Source organism: Eulemur rufifrons, chromosome 1 (assembly GCF_041146395.1).
Source record: "Eulemur rufifrons isolate Redbay chromosome 1, OSU_ERuf_1, whole genome shotgun sequence".
NCBI lineage: Eukaryota > Metazoa > Chordata > Mammalia > Primates > Lemuridae > Eulemur > Eulemur rufifrons.
This window is the reverse complement of record NC_090983.1, coordinates 62,809,362-62,827,282: the sequence shown is the minus strand read 5'-3', so window position 1 is coordinate 62,827,282 and position 17,921 is coordinate 62,809,362. Positions and strand designations below refer to the sequence as shown.

Sequence of the window (17,921 nt, the reverse complement as noted above, 5' to 3'; positions counted from 1 at the left end):
AATGCTTTTTACCACTCAGTCAGGCTTACTAGTGTCCTGATGGAACTCAGTAAAACTGTAGCACTGTTACAATTATGTGATTTCATGAAATACATCAGCACCACCATGCCTATACCTAGTACTGTACCTAGTAAAATGTTGGAAATAGTTGGCTTCTCTAGTAAAAGTATCATAGCTAGCTAATGAGATTTACTTTCTTTTTCCCCAAAATAATTTCTTTTATAAATTCTTGGATTTTTCATGTATAAATAGATCAGAAATTATATGCTTCATTCTTAAATTATGTATATATACTATATTTTCAATACAACTTGTACACTTCTTTGAGCTACCAAAAGTTTGCAACCATTTTTACATGAAATTTACATTTTTCTTATTTACAGTTATCTGTAGGTTATTGCAAAACTAGTTGTGCAAGTAGATTACACTGTCAATACCACATACCAATGTTTGAAGAAAATATTTGCTAAAAAATAAATATTTCTGCACAGAATATTTCAAAAGCATCATGATTTCATGCTACATTATGTGCATAAAGACTAGGAAGTAGTTAGTATGTGTTTTGGTAGATTGTTTCATTTTGTTTAAAGCATTCCAAGGTACTACTTAGCCAGATGTGAATGAGCTGCTTTATATCAGATGACTGACATTTTCAAGTGATTACACACGTTCTTTTAAAAAATATATTATTCTTTAACTGGCAGACATTCTGATACAATACATTTTTCCATCAAAATTATAAAATGCAAATTTCAGCTAAAAAGAGGTAATGTCCCTTTAATTGAAATACACAGGTGCCTAGGAGATAAAAAACTAGGGATTCCTCAATATTTTTATCTTATTTCTTTAACATTTGGAGGAAGGGTGTCATATCATTTCAATGCTATTATAATTATAATGGCATTTGAGGAGACTACTTGGAGGAGTTAATTGTAAGATTACTGATCCTTGAATTTTACTCCTAAATAAGGATGACGAAAATAGTGTGGAATTTTCTTATATACTCAAACACTTAACATATGTCAGTACAAAAATAATATAGTTTAAATGCTAACGGTTGTGATTATTTTCAATATAAAAACATAAAAATAGACAACAGGAAGTACAAAGAATATAGGTTAAACATAGTGCTTAGAACCACAGGTGTACTAAATTATTTCACATCTTTTAAAATACAAATTAATGGAAGTTACAGATGTCATGACTACAATTTAGGAATTCATCTGATTTTTAACATTAGTTTTTCAAGAATAACCATGTTAATACTGCCACTTCTCATGATAATATTTTCTTGGTAGCATTTCTGTATTAATTCTTCCTATTCTTATTGAAAACTTTGGTTACAATTGGCAGAGCAATGAAATTGGTCAATTGATTGTATGGTTCTGCATTCTTATTGTTTCATTTCTATGGATGTTTTATTCTATTCATGGTAATAACATTAATTTGAAATAACTTCTTGTTAGTCATCTCAACCTCCACTTAATAGTTTATATAAATAAGCCTTGTGGTAATTTCTTTCCATGTTTTCAGTTATTAATAACTCATGTCTTCCTGTGAATTTTCTGTATTTGATATTAAAACAAATTGTATTTATACCACAAGAGCATATGATGAAATATTCTAAGCTTGGGCACTGATCAATCACAATACCTAATGCCTTGCACTTAAGACACAATCTTTTAGTTTGTAAAAGTTTAACATCATTATAAGTTAAGTAGAACCACAAGAAAATAGCTTTGAATGAGAATAGTTGGGTGAGGGAGAAAGAGGGAAGCTATTGCATACCTAGAAAACAACTGAAATGCAAATGTGTAATTTTATGGATGTTGAACAAAGGCAATATTTGAGAAATATCAGGATGCTATAGCAGAGGAAGCTCCTGTAACAGTGGCATTCTCCTGTTCTGAGCAACTAGATCTTTGGGAGGTATGTGAAAATCTCTTTATAGATTTTTGTTACAGAGTGTTAATGTGGTGAGGGTTGAGTAGAGGAAAGAGCAATGGTGCTACTGCACTACCACCATCACCACTATCTTTGTGATGATGTACAAGTCACACAATGATCTTACAGTTTGACTGTGCTTTCTGGTTTACAAAGCAATTCCACATACGCATTTATCTTTCAGAGGATCCTCAACACAACTCCTCAAGATACATTAGATGTTACCTCCATTTTTATAGTTTTGGATGCTGGGGCTCACTGAGGGTTTATCCCAAGAGTAAATGGAGAAGATAGGATTTGAATTTAGATGTTGAGTCCCTTGCCATTTCCACCATTCCACACAAAAGCTAAGTAAGACCTGTATAATGTATCTGTGCATTGAGGGAGTGGCCTAGGGGCCTGAACTGAACCACTACAATTGCAAAATTCTATTTTCTGTAAAAATAGAAAGTGAATTTACTTTCATAATTGTATTTTGTAAATGTATTTTCAAATATCCATTTGGGGACTATATCACGGATCTAAAGAGGGTCTTCCACAGTGAGCCAGCCTTTATAGAATACATTCCAGTAGTACTGAATTTGACAGATCACGTTTACATACTTGGCATTTAACATCGATTCTGAGTAGATATGTTTGTCTAAAGAGATTCATACTCTCACAGTTATCATTGTGAATAGTATTACTTTAAAGCTATAAACCAAATAGTGCAAAATACAATTAAGAGAGATAAAACAACAGCTCCACTTAGGTTTTTATGAATCAAAAACTTTAGTCTTAGTAACAGCTATTAAGTTCGGAGACATAGCACATTGTGCAAAAGCTAAATTGTGGGAAATCATTTGTTTTTCTGATTGTTTTTAATGTCCTGTTCCTGGATGAGAAACAAAGAATCTAGCATTTTTTGAGCACCTACTGTATACCAGGCACTTTACTATATTTTATCTCATTTCCTCCTCAAGCTTCTGTGAGTCAGGTATCATTATCTCATTTTTACAGATTCAGGAAAAAGAATCTCAGAGAGGTTAATTAATTTGCTCAGGGTCACAAAGCTATTAATATGAAAGAACTCATCTCATGTTGGAACCCAAGTTGTTCTGACTGTAAAAGCCATGCTTATTCTTCTATGGTGATTCTCAAATTTTTAGTGTAGATAAGGATCATGTGAAGGAGGGCTTGTTAAAAGGTGATGGCTGGGTTCCCACTCCAAAGTTTCTGAGTTAGTAGATCTGGGGTGAGGCCCAAGAATATGCACTTCTAACAAGTTCCCAGGTGATGGTGGTACTGTTAGCTTGAGCACTACACTTTGAGGACCACTGTTCTACATCAACCAATCTTCCAAATGGCTATTTGAACTCACAAGATATGGACACATAAAAATATGATTAGAAATCTAGTAACATTTGATTTTTTGGTAATTTGTAAAAATTTTGACTTGTAATGAGAAATCTACTTACATATAGGTCTACTTTTCGTTTTAACCATGGATAAGCAATTTAAAGACTCTACTAAGTTAAAAATTAGTCAATGTCGTGATTCATTTCAAATAATTGGTTGATTTACTGAATCTCTTTTTTTAAAAAAATGAAAAACATTCAGAGGAAAGATACTGTTGTTAAATAATAATAATTTCAGACATGCTGATAAGACAATAAATTTTATCCTTAGATAATATAGGATGGGATTTGGATAAGGACATTCTCCTTCTAGGCATTTTGAAACCATTGCTAAAGATCAGCCTTGAAAAGGACCTTACAAGCAACTCCTACACACACATATTAAACCTGACTCCAAATGCCACTTTGCCCTGACCTAGTTTCCATATCTCCTGACTAGAAGAGTAGGAAAGTTCAGCTCTGATGACCAACATATTATAATGGACTTAAGAAATTCTGTTGTCCTAGAGCTGCCCTCTGCCTTCCCATGTGTGTTGAATGAGTGGTTATTAATCTAAAAACCCTGCAAGAACATTGCTTCAGCATTTTTTATTTCTGATTTTCTCAACTAATTAAAAGAATGGGACTCCCCTACAGGGTAAAATGCTTCTTAAGTTTCAGCTCTTTGCCCAGCAATTAATACAGCAGGAGATCATCTAATCCAAACAAACTTTAGATTTTCCATGACATTTAATTTAGACCAGGGGACCAGGTAACATTGTTTTTGGGAGGAAAGCAAAAGGTGTTATGTTAGTGCTTCTAATTACCTAGAAGGAAAGCTTTTGCTACACTGCAATTATGATTGGCTGCAGCAGTTAGACGTGGCCTTCAGCAGGCTCCCTAGATGGAAGGGCCAGACTGTTTTGGCTACAGCCAGTGGGGAAGGTGATGGTGCATTTAGGCATTAGATCTTTGGCTGGAGCAGGGGGATGAATTTTGTACATAATGATAATTGCTTTGGTCATCTATAAGTCAGTTTAACCATTGAGTCTTCTGACATTTATGCCTAACTGCATCTTTATATTGCTCAGGCTCTTTTAAAGCTAATATCCTGTAGGAAGGAACCTTCCTAATCCTGTCCAATTCTCTGAGAATTAAGATTTTAATATCAAGCAATTATTTTGTGTAAAGGAATTAAGAAGCAAAAAGGTTTGTGTTGTGCCAGAATTTATACAAACTGGATGCTTGCACACCATTCCCTATCTTTTCATTCCTTCATGCTCAGTTTTTATTAAGCATAAATAGAAGCTTTATGTGGAAGGCTGCATTTTATGTATGTCATACCAAATGTTGCAGCTGAGGCATTCACTAATCAAACAATCAGATCTCAATTCCTCACCTGCCAAATCCTCTCTCCCTACAAATCAGCAGTCTCTGGTGAATTCATTCTGAATGTTCCTGGAATTTAGGCTGGCAATCCTTATGAAATTTGTTGCAGCTGCAAAAATGTGTCCCAATATGGAAATAAAAATCCCTAAATAGTCCTCTGAATTAGAGTTAGCCATTTATGGGACTCTCTCCCCTGCTAGGCACCCATGAAATGTTTGTTGAATGAGAAAGTGAAAGTATCAGCTCCTACGTTTTTATCTGTATAACACTAAATGGTTTGGGAAACTGGTTTTAATTATTACACTTTCATTGAATTGACTAGTACTTGAGCAGTCATGTTTTGTTTTTTCAAAAGTTAAGCAGGAATAAGAACATGTCCATGTTTACAGATTGCCTCCCAGATAGATTATCAATTTATGTGATTACTTAAAAATATATAGGGAGCAATTTAAGGTCACTTTAATCACATCTTAAAGAGTGCAATAGTTTTTGTAAATTTAAATAAATTGCTTGCATCTGAAGCTGATTAATAAATTGGTTTCAAAGGTAAAGGGTAAAGCAATAGATTGTATTTCTATCCTGACGAATGGAACCCATTTAATAATGTGCACAGACAAAATGTTTCTTTAAAGCTATATGTGAATGTAAGAATTAGTAAAGGATTAAGAAACTTTCAACAAATTTTTAACATTTTTGTTTGGAGGAAAAGATATAATGGATCAGTCCATAATAATTTTAAAATTGTAAAAATAAGATTTCTTAACTAAAACTTGACTAATCAGAATCTCAAATTAACTTGTAATTTTTTTCTTCACCTTAATTTTATAAGACATATATCCTCCCCCCAAAAAACCCCCAAACCTAACAGTTGAAGATACTTTAATTGGAAGATATATTACATTGTATTCTGGAGTAAATATATATCCATCGAATTGATACTAATAGATTTGCACTTAATCTTTGATTAGCAAAATTGTTTGAATAACTAAACAAAACTGAAATTTCGCTGCTGGTTTGTGTTATTTCCTCTGTAGGCATATTGTTTTTCTACAGCGGGGGTTAGGAAACCATAGAACAACATATACTTAATGGAAGCTAGCTTTGCTACACAAATCCACTGAAATAGCAAGTTTTTTGAAAACTATGTGTCCACTATTTTGATCAAATTCAGGATTGCTCTAAAATATGGAAGAAAGCTGTGGAAATCAGTTCAACTTTATCAGTTCTTAAGGAGACCATCCCCCTGCCCTCCCCAGAAAAAAAGCAAAATTAGAGAAACGTTTTTTTAAGCCTTCAAGGAAATGTGCCAGTGGAAAATATTCTAGATGACTTATGAATGTAATTAGTGACAGAATTTTATATAGAAAGACCTTTTATTCTTGTTAATGTCAGCCTATATTCATGTATTTGGAGATGGCTTCCTATACTGTTTGAAATTTATAACTCTTAAACTTTGTGGGTTTTTTTCAATGTGGAGGAAGGAGTGTAATTAACTATAAACATCTCGGTACAGAAGGATATCTGTTCTCAAAAGTGACGAAGTTCCCTTTATCCCTCTTGAACTTCCATGAGTTGAGAATCATCTGAATCTGAGTTGCCTTCATGAACAGTTTTATCCCTTGGTTTCTTATTTGCTTGGAAGGCATTTTCATAACAAAGTACTGGTTTAGGAAAAGCAATAAATAGGAGTCTCCATGCAAGAGAAATTGGAGTTTCCTAACATGCACATGATTTAAAAAATAAAAATAAAAAATAAGGTGCCTTGAGATGCTGGCAGTTTTAACATTTGGAAACAAAAGTTCTTATGTATATTTACATCCTAACTGCTCAATATTACCTTACAAGCTTCAATTTAGGAAAATATACAGTACTTTTGCATATAATGGTACCTTGTGAGCCCCTGAGTCAAGTAGAGAGGATTTAAATACAAAAAGGAAAACAGCCATTAAAAGCACTTACATTGTATGTGGAGTAAATAGTACAAAATGATTATTTCCCGGGAAGACCAGGATCAGAAACATGCCTATGAAGACCCAAGATTCCTACAGTGCTTAGGGATGACTCTGGCAAAGAAGGGTGCCTAATTGGATGAAGATAAGTTTTTCTTTGCCGAGGGTGAAGCTCTAAAGAGAGATCACTGTCTTGTTTTAAAAGTGAAGTCAAGTTGTCTTCCGAAGCTGTGTTCAGGTGCACCCCACTTGAGAGGGATTCTTTGGATTTAAGTTTAGATTTTTCAAGGTCTAGAAATTCAGGACACTGATAGAAAGAAAAGAAAACAGTTTTTTATAATTCATAGTGATAGTCATTGAAAATTACACTCATGAAATCTGAATGTGTTTTCTTTCCCCCTTAATCTGTATTTTATTAACAGTATTGGCCAACATTTCCCTCCTAAGATGAGTCAAGACATTGGAGATCAATTATCAGATCAGTTATCTGTTTAGATAATCCTAAATAACCATTCCAAGAACTTTTATTTTACCCTGACACCAGATTTTTAAGATCAGATTATTATTTCACATAGAGTTTTCCAGATAAGTTTTAATTTGGATTTCAAGATAAAACTGGGATGAGAAATGTGGTTGCTTGATGAGTAAGGGGTATAAGGAGGAAAGAAAAGAAAAAAGAAAGGAAGTATAATCACCTTTTTAAAGTCAGATAATATTATTTAAATCCACTGAAAACAAAGAACAAAATATTTTGTTTTACGTGTTTCCAAACCATTCAAAACTGGCTAAAGATAATTTCTACTTTTAAATTTTACAAAGATCGTATTATTTTCCTTCTGGCATATTACCTCCTGTTACTAATGTATTAGGTTATTAAGTATGACATGTCCGATTTCCTTAAGTACTAAATTTGACATTGATATCTCTGACATTTCACTTTGACACTTCTTGTTTTATTTTTATTCTGAAGGTACAACCTTGTTCTTTCAAGGCATTGTTTGGCTTGTGATTATCTTTAAATTATTTTTAGAGCAATTTTTGTGAAACCATGAATGAGTCAAAAATTCATGTTATTTTCAAATATGAGTTCCATTATGGAACCAGTGCTGAGTAGAAAGCTCGGAATATCAAGGAAGTGTTTGGGAAGGATGTGGTTAATGAATGCATAGTACACTGATGGTTTCAGAAGTTCTGTTCTGGTGATTTTAATCTTGAAAATGAGCCACGTGGGCAACCTGAGACCAAGGTGGATAATGATGAGCTGAAAGCTGTAGTGGAAGGGAATCTATCTCAACCTACGCATGAATTAGCAGCAAGGATTGACATTACTATTCCAACAACATTGGACCATTTGAAACAAATGGGCAAGGTAAAGAAGCTGGATAGATGGGTACCACATGAATTAAACAAGTGTCAGAAGAGAAATCGTCTGGAAGTTTGCCTTTCTTTGCTGTCATGACATAAAGGCGAACCATTTCTACACTATATTGTTATGTGTGATGAAAAATGGATTCTCTTTAACAATTGCAAGCCACATAGGGATTGGATAAAAATGAAGTATCAGAACACAGTCCAAAGCTGAATATTCATCAAAGAAAGCTAATGGTGTCTGTTTGGTGGTCCAGCGCTGGTATTATCCACTACAGCTTCATGAAACCTGGTCCATCGATTACAGCAGACATCTGTTGCAACCAATTGGACAAAATGATGAGGATGCTTGTGATTAAGCAGCCGAGATTGGTCAATAGAGACAGGCCAATTCTCTTGCAAGACAATGCTGACCACATGTTGCACAAATAATGCTGCTGCTGCTGCTCAAGCTACAGAGGCTGGACTTGGAAACTCTCTGTCATCCACCATGTTCACCAGACCTTGCACCAACTGACGACCACTTCTTCCAGGCTTTGGACCACTTCTTGCAAGGAAAAATATTCAATTCTCAACAAGCTGTGGAAAATGTCTTTCTCGATTTCATCACCACTGGCTCTCCAGGCTTCTTCGCTGCCGACATAAACAAGCTACCGTTAAGATGGCAAAACTGTGTCGATAGTTTAGGCACATACTTTGATTAATTGTACTGCTTCTTGTTTGAGATATAATAAACTAAACTTTTGATTCTAAATCGGACATCTCATATTTAATGACCTAATAGTTTCATTTCCCAGAACATTTTGCACTAAACTCCAAAATATCTAAAAAATTTTACAAGACTGTTCTAGAAATCCTTTTTGAAATCATTGTTCATAGGTCCAATTTGGCCATAATATTTAAGTAATTAAGACTAATTCCCAAAATAGAATTCCAAGAAAGCTAGGCTACTCATATTCACATAATTCTAACGGTCCCTCTTAGAGGGCTTTAGGGGCAGAATAAAGGACACTAAGTTCCTTCTCTTATCATGTTTATCATGCAGGTTAAACAAAAAAATCACAGATCTCTGGTGATGGGTGGGACACAGAAGAGATTACTGGTCTGGTGGCATTTGAATCTCAAGTCTAATCTGGCCAGGTGCTATTTCTCCTCCTCTTCCTCCCTGAGACCTCTCCCAGATTTTGCCACTGCAGCAAATTACAGATTTTTCTCTGAAGCACTTTGTGGACCCAGGATTATTCCTTAGATTTCAAAGTTCTACTGCATATAAATTTTAAGTAGGTTGATTCTGGAAAAAAGCTTTTTCTTAAAAAAAAAAAATGCTAGTGTTTAAAATCATTCTTGTACATTCATTGTTCTCAAACTTTAGATGAGCATAAGAATCAGTGGAGAGCTTGTTTAAAATGCAGAATACAGGGCCCATTTCCAGAAATTTTAATTAAGTAGAGACAGAGGTAGAAACAGAAATCTGTATTTTCCGCAGCACTCCAGGTGATTCTGATTCAGGTGGTCCCTGGAAAAACACTTTGGGAGACACTCTTGGTTGTACAATATCTACACTCACTTGTGAGGAAGGGCTGAAACTTCGGTCAGTCTTGATAGATGCTACGGGACGACTGGTTCTCATCAGGCGCAGGATGGGTCTCTGATACTCTGCTCCTGCAGTTACCATGCTGTAAGCTGGGGGGACCACCGTGGTTTGTTTCTGCAGCAACTGTAAGATGGTCTGGATGTCAGCTGTCATTTGGGATTCAAGTCTGCAGAACAGACAGAGGTAGGGAAAGACAGTCCTAAAATAGTCCAAGATTGCAAGCGCATCTGGGAAAATTTCAGCACTACAAGCAGCGGAATTATTGCCCTGCTTTAAACAAGAAGGACAGGAGAGGGAGCACAGAGATTCTTTCCTGACCGATATACTCACATTCTGTGTCTTACGAATGGTTCTGATAAAGGCCTTTGCTTTTCTGCTCGTATTAGGAACTAACAGAAAAGCAGATGAATGGAATAGACTTCATTTTATTAGCCTTTATTGATTTCAGATATAAAACACATTGAAAATCTATTGTTAATCAGTAATTGTCTTTCTTTTTTAATTAGTTTTTACTCAGTTTCTTGCAAACATTTTATTTACTCTTTAAAAAATGATTGGTAGCATAGTTCTTTACATAGTTGCAGCATCTCAGGGTAATTTCTTATGTGTTTTAAGTTTATATTACTATTATTTTACCCTGTCTCTTTCTTATTCAATATTAAAGTATTGTATATTATTCATTATATTCTTTCTTTAATGATTAATGCTGTTAAATGCTAAATTCCTTTCTCACTTACAGGTCAGGGCCTTTGGTATTTAAGACACAGACCAAACTTAAAAGTTTACTTGCTTCTATGACCAATCTGGCCCACAAAATACCAGTCTGACCATTTACCGCCCCCCCAAACCCATAAGTAGCCAACTGGCCTATTAATCTCATTCTCATTTTAAATTAAAATTTATGGGAAAATAGCAAAATACAATTGGTCAGAGTCCCTTCCTTTGCATGTGTTAACAACAGCATTACATACGGAGGGAATTTTGTGGACATAAGAACAGAAAATTTGGACCATATGCCTCTTTAGAAAATTCTTCTAACTCTTCAATTATTTGTGCTTAATGTTTTGCCTCTGAATAAAAAAATGCAAAGAAAAAGTAAATCTTACCAAAAATGTTAAAATCATAGAACTAATTTTGCCCAATTAAATAAATGCTATATTTGCAGAATTCAAAGTGGAGAGAAATTAGCCTTTGATTTGATAGAAAATATAATAAACCTGGAAAAAACGAGAAAAGACCATTTTGTCCTTTTTAGGTTTTGATACTAACACTCCAAATCTTCCTTTTAAGAATCACAATAACACATTATTCTTACAGATTTGCTGTAGTTAGTAAATATAGCCATGTAACTTAGTGTTTTCTAAAGTAATAGCTATAAATTTTACATGGCTTTGAAAATGTCATTTTTGCAAATGTCAAAAACACACACTGAAAAGGGAAAAATTGAGTTACCAACTGGTTTATTTATCTACTTGTTACCTTAAGGTCTGATCTAATTTTTATGGTACCAGCTAAACCAGGGGTGAACCTGCGGCCTTAAAGCCACATGTGGCCTTCTAGGTCCTTAAGTGCAGCTTTGGGACTAAATCCAAATTTTATAGAACAAATCCTTTTATTTTTATTAATACATTTTTGTTCATCTTTTATATTATTATTTTATTTTTTAAATGAACATATTTAAAATACCAAAGAATAAAATAAATTTCAACAAAATAATCCTCCCAGATTGACCGGCACGATTAGAACATTAGTGAGCCTTAAGGGCTAAACTGACGGCTGCTAATGCTCATGATTTAGTTCCAACTTCCCCCACCTGACTGGCACTACTCCCACACGAGTCAGGCTGGGGAGAGTTTATGGGGGTTGAGTTCACCAGTCTGTTATCAGCTTTTGACGATGGTGCACTGTGTTTCTGTTTGAAGTGAAAGTTGTGAATAGTTGCACAACTCGACAGTGTTTTTTTATGTCAAAGAAGTCCAAGAGAATACTGAAGGAAGAAACCAGATTTTTTTCATGAGGATTAGGAAGTGTAACATTATCTTGTTTTAGCTAAAGATAAGATGATTTGCTTGCTTTGTGATACTACAATATCAACATTAAAGAAATTCAGCGCTCATCAGCATTATAACACTAATAAGGACCACAAATATTTTAAATTAGAGGGAGAGGTGGAAATGGTTGTATTTCAGAAATTAAAAATTATCAGCAAAAGCAAAGATAATTCTTTCAAGCAGCAGTAAGACCTGGAAATAATGCCACTGAAGCAATTTATTAAGTAGCTTATATACTCGGGAGTAAAAAGGGAAGCCATTCAGTGATGTGGAAATTGTGAAAGAATGCATCGTCGAAGTTGTAGGATGCTTAGACCCTGATAACCTTTCGAAGTACAAAAAACTGCTTCTTTCAAGGAGAACCATAACTGATTGGCAGCATGAATTAGCCTTCAGCTTAACAGAACAAATTCATGCAATACTTCAAAAGGAGAATATATATTATTTAATCATTTTGGATGAATCAACTGCTACTACTCACTCAGCACAGGTTTTATACTTCATTCAGGTCATAATAGAAGATTTTCTTTGCTAGGAAGACTTACTCTGTGTGGGCACTCTTGTGAACAGAACACAAGGTATAGATATCTTCAACAACTTTCAAGATAATCATGAAGTTGGACTGAATTTGGTAAATTTAGTGAGTGTATGTACAGAAAGTGCACCTTCATTGTATCTTGAATCAGCAAAATCTGTGTGCTAAAGCTATTTTAAGTGGCACTTTGCAACAGGTTATAAGTATTGTTAACTATATTTTTGCAAATGCAACATGGCATCCTCAGTTTCCTAACATGCTAACGTTGAAAGATGAGGTAACCAGTGTGGATTTACCATATCATTCTAACCTACATTGGCTATTGCAGCGACAGTTGTTAGCCAAAATTTTATCTCTGAGAGAACAGATAGTTAAATTTTATGAAGAACAGAATCAGCAATGTGAATTAGATTTCTAGAGAAATGTAACATTTCTGTGTGATATCATGTCAAATCAAAACAACTTGAATATTTCTTTGCAAGGTAAAACTGAGTCTATATATGATATGTGGCAAAAAATCCAAGCATTTTGAAAAAAACTATCTTTTTTTTTTCCAAAACATTTCTTTTTCAAAAGAAAAGTTTGGATGAACATTTTCCCCAGTTAGCAAAGGTCACCACTGATGAGCAGGATGATATATGTGAATCATTTGAAGAATATGCAGCTGTTATAGACCTATTAATTGGAAAACACAGTGAAAGTTTCACTGACTTTGAGAATCATGACATCATACTCAAATTAGCATTTCAGCCTCACCTAGTTGATATCACTAAGGTACCTTAAAGAACTACAGAGGGAATTGTTTGAGCTCTCAGTAGATGACATTTTAAAGTCATTGTTTGATGCTAAGAAAGATCCAACTGGAATATGGAAAAATGCAGTAGAATACCCAGGCCTTCAGCAACATGCCCCCAAAATGCTTTCTCGCTTTTCAACCGCTTATTGCTGTGGGTCTACATTCTCCTTCCTAACCCAAATCAAGATGCCCTTAAGGTCACAAATGACTGATCCCCATGTAGAGGATCAACTGAAACTGCGGACCTCCATGCTGCAACCAAATATTCAAATGCTTTCCAACAAAAAGCAGACACAACAAAGTCATTAAAAGTGTAGTTAACTTTAAAATTAACAAGTAGTTTTCATTTTTTGAAATTATTAAGTACATAGTAGTTAGATTTTTTATAAAATAATGTACATTTTTAAATATATCTAATTAAAGTTTCTTGAATGCGGCCTTATTTGATTACAGCTAAATTAATGTGGCCACCCAACATGAAAAGGTTCCCACTCCTGAACTAAACTGAGCAGACCCATTGTTTTATTATTACGCATCAGTTTTTTCCTTTCGCTCTTCAAGGCCCAACTTAAATTTCAACAGTACCCCCAAAATCTTCCCTTATTTAACCCATTCAGAATTACTTTTTCCTCTGAGCCCCCAAAGAAAAGTTTACATTTAGACTTCATCATAAATATTTCTGTACAAATTTATACCATCTTTAGTAGCATTTAGCTGTGAGTGGCTTATATGATGCTTATTACATTGAATGTAAAGTACTGGAATAAAAGCTTCATCAATGGGGAAGTCAAGACCCAGTAGAAAGTCAAAAATTATGGTGTTTTTGAGTCCTTTAAAACCTTTGTCAAATAGCAGCTGTCTCTGAGAGACAGGCTCTCTCTATCATGGATTCCACCTGTTTGAATGGTATTTATGAGGGAAAAATCTATGGGAAGCTGAGGCTTCAGCATCTGTATGTCCAGTAATTGCAACATGGTGCCATGAATGGGACTCAGGCACACACCAACTTCATGTGCAGGGGAAGCAGCTGGCACAGGGTGGGAACAGAGACTGTTTGTATCAATATAACTTAGGTAAGAGCATAGCCCACCTCTGTCAACATGACTTAGTTGTTTGTTCCAGGAAAACTTTGCCTGGGGAAAATAAGACAACCAATAAATAACTTTACTACTTCAGGAATTTTCTACAAATTAACTCATTGAAGACAGCATTCTGCTCATCTGAACAAATAACTTTTTAATGAAACTTAATTTATCTATCAAAACTTGCTTCAGGATCCAGAATTCACTGTGTCAATCCTGAAATACTATGTCATGAACTTTGCCCAATTCCAATCCGCTCCCCACCTTGAAAAGCCCAGACTCCAAAATCCTATAAATATTCTACTTCTCACTTCCCCTTCTGAGACATCACTAGACTATGCCCAGATGGCAGTCTCCCTTCCTGCAGTAATTTTGAATACTTAATTTTGTTTTATTCATTGGTGGTTTGATATCATGAGTAGTTCAACAAAGTGGGGATTTAGTGAGAAGCTTCTTTACTATGCATAGAGTTGTATTTTCATGTTTTATGACTGGGGTCTATTGGCTTAAGTAGAATGCACTATTCTACTGAGATTAAATAATCTACTCAAGAGGAATTACAGAAAATTTAAAAAAATCATCTTGGTCTTTAAAATAGGAAATAACACACTTTTAGAAATTTTTTTTGTCAACATAGCTATAAAGGTGTGTAAAATGAATACTTTCATTTGCATTCAAGGACCCATAATGTACCAGGCACAGTGTTAGGTAGGAAGTTGAGGGAAGAACAGAATGATGAATAGATACGGAATCTGATCTCATAGTGCTGATGGGAGCTGACCACTTAGGAATGGAAAATACAGGAAGTGCATAAATAACTATAATACTAGAAGAAGCAAGTGCTCAATGCCATCCTAGAGACATACAGATAAATTGCTCTGAGTGTTCTGCAACAAAAAGAGTCAATATTAACACTTTTTACATTTTCCAGGGACTTCCTATTCAAAGTGTGGTCCTTAGACCAGCAACATTGAGTATTACTGGGAGCTTGTTAGAACATGGAATTTTGGCCAACTCCAGATCTACTGACTTAGAATCTACATTTTAACAAGATCCCCAGTGATTCAAATGCACATTAAAGCTTAAGAAGCACTGCTGTAGGATCAAGTGTTAATGATTTCCTTAAATATTCTATCTGCAGGAATAATATATAAATATATAAAAACATTTCTTAAGTAAACCTTTAACCCTACGTATAATTTAATTGGCCATTAAAGCAGAAAAGCAGCAGCAGCAAGAACCATTCAAGAGAGACCATTTATATTTGTTTTTATTGCATTGTGTACTTAATATGTGTATTTGCATGATACAAGTGGAGTAGGAACTCACAAATGCCAAATCCAAACGGGGTAGACTCAACTCTAGAAAGTATCCTAGGATTCTCACTCTGCAACATGTAAGTCTGAGTTGAGCTGCTGTCTTCAATCTTATTTTCCATACTTTTATCTTCTAGTGTAAAGTGAAGGGAAGAGGTTGCTGGAGATGGGATTACGGTAAAAATGTAATCTTGGATTTAAATAAAAAATAAGCAAAGCTGAGTTAGGCAATAAAATGTGAAAATACCAGAGGTAATTAGAAAAAAATAGTCAAAGGAGAAGTAATCTCGGTGGTAGTGTCAACCTGAGTAACAAACAGAGAGAGGCTCTCTCAAAGAAGGTGATGTTTATTCAGGAATAGGGCATTGCAAGGGGAATACATGTGCCATAGTAAAGCATGTTTATATTCAGGGAGGTAAAGGAAGGAAAAGGGTTTAAAAGGAAAAATGAGGAGGATTGCACAATTGTTTTGAAATGATTATTCTTGGCTACAAAGATCGACAACAAGGGTGACGCCAGTCTGAGGTGTGAGGCAGTTGCTGGGCAGATATCCTTGCAGAAGTATTTTTTTGTGTAAGGTTGCAATGGCCTTTGTGCAAGGTTGTGGTTTTTGCAGAGTATTTGTGTTACTTGGGGGGCGGGGCATATAAGCATGAGAACCCCCCTCTTCATAGACTTCCCCAGCTCTATTTGTCAGGATTATTCTTTTTTTTTTTTTTTTTTTTTCAATTTAATTTTACAGAATCAAAGAGTCTAACAGTATATCTTGTTAGATACAGTATGTCCTCATAATGTATACATTATTTCTTGTACAATGATATGAAATAATATGGGAAATATTCATGATAAATTATTAAGTGAACAGTGCAAGTTAAAAACAACAGTTTCATATTTTTTTCCCCACCCCCCCTTTCCCGAGTCAGCACCTTCAAGTGTTACCACTCCCCAAACGGTGCGCAATGCACTCATTGTGTAGGCATACCCCCATCCCCTCCCCCACCCCCCACCTCAGTCTGATGTCCAACTGGTGTCGTTCCCAGATTTGTATTTAGGTGATGATCAGGGAAACCAATTTTCTGGTGAGTACATGTGATGCTTGTTTTTCCATTCTTGGGATACTTCACTTAATCTAATGGGTTCCAACTCTCTCCAGGAGAACCATAGAGATGTCGTATCTTCATCATTCCTTATAGCTGAGTAATATTCCATGGTATACATATACCACAGTTTACTAATCCAATCATGTATTCATGGGCATTTGGGTTGTTTCCACATCTTTGCTATTGTGAATTGTGCTGCTATAAACATTCGGGTACATGTGTCTTTGTTACAGAATGACCTTTTTTCCTTTGGGTATATGCCCAGTAATGGGATTGCTGGGTCAAATGGCAGGTCTACTTGAATCTGTTTAAAATACCTCCATAATGCTTTCCACAGGGGTTGCACTAGTTTGCAGTCCCACCAGCAGTGTATTAGTGTTCCTGTCTCTCCACACCCACGCCAACATGTGTTGTTTTGGGTTTTTTTGATAAAGGTGTCAGGATTATTCTAACATTAATGATTGCATTTTGATTTTGACAACGTTCATAGCAATTCAAAACATCTTCAGAAAGCATATACAGATGTGGGAACATGTCAAAAGAGATTTAATTGCACCTATGCTGTAGAAAAGTTTTATATGATAGTAATTATAATGTACTAATGTAATAAAATAGCAATAACAATTATTATTACTCCTGGTGTAGTTGCAAGGCAAATGGGTCCTAGATGAACGTGCCCTTAAAAGTTTATACTTTCAGCCCCTGGACATATTGAAAACAAATGTGTTCAGCACTCTTTGACTTATCCCAGCAGCGGTGATTTGTACCCATGACAGAGCAACAAGGGTACACTAAAATCTCAATTTTAATCCTGAAGAAAGGTCCAAACCAGGAAATATATGTAAAGTAGGAGAATACACTCAAATGAACACCAATAATAGAAGTGAAGTTCATTGTTAATCAAATTTTACCTAGCTACAAGTACATCTTCCATTTTGTAAAGCATATATAGTCTCCACGTATATTGTTTTAGTCCTTACAACAGCATTGCATGTAGGGATGAGACAAAGCAGGAAGCTGAGGCTAGGGAAGTTTAAATGGCTGGACCCAATAATCCTGTAAGTCATTAAGTATCGGAGTTAAGACTTACCTGGGCTAACCGATTGCAAGTATGGTGCTAGTACTGTGCTAAAGGAATCATCACTGCCCCGTCACTTGCCCTTTCATTTACTCATTTTTTCAATAACAATAAAAAATAGCATGGACAAAAAGCACAAGAAACATTAAGCACAGATAGTAACCAGTAGTTAATGTGGTATAAGCAAAACTCATAGACGTGTTAAGTATAGCTGAGTAAGCCAGTAGCTTGCTGGAAATGGGCAGAATTCATAAGATATATTAAATACAGACAGCATGCTAGTAACGAGAAAGGCATACCAAAGACGGAATAAAAATATGATGTAACAAATGAGAGTGCTGCT

At 35.1% G+C, this 17,921-nt stretch overlaps 1 protein-coding gene across 1 annotated transcript in view; it reads right to left on the bottom strand.

Annotated features, from left to right (window-relative positions):
• Nucleotides 1-6,276: 6,276 nt before the first annotated feature.
• The window catches only part of KCNH7 (potassium voltage-gated channel subfamily H member 7), a 472,286-nt gene continuing 460,641 nt past the window's right edge, over nt 6,277-17,921 (bottom strand). Inside the window, exons 15-16 of the mRNA XM_069472001.1 lie at nt 9,594-9,786; nt 6,277-6,965 (exon numbers count right to left, since the gene is read on the bottom strand). Of these exons, the coding sequence (XP_069328102.1) occupies nt 6,699-6,965; nt 9,594-9,786 (460 nt within the window). The 3' untranslated portion in view covers nt 6,277-6,698. The remainder of the gene's footprint in view (nt 6,966-9,593; nt 9,787-17,921) is intronic.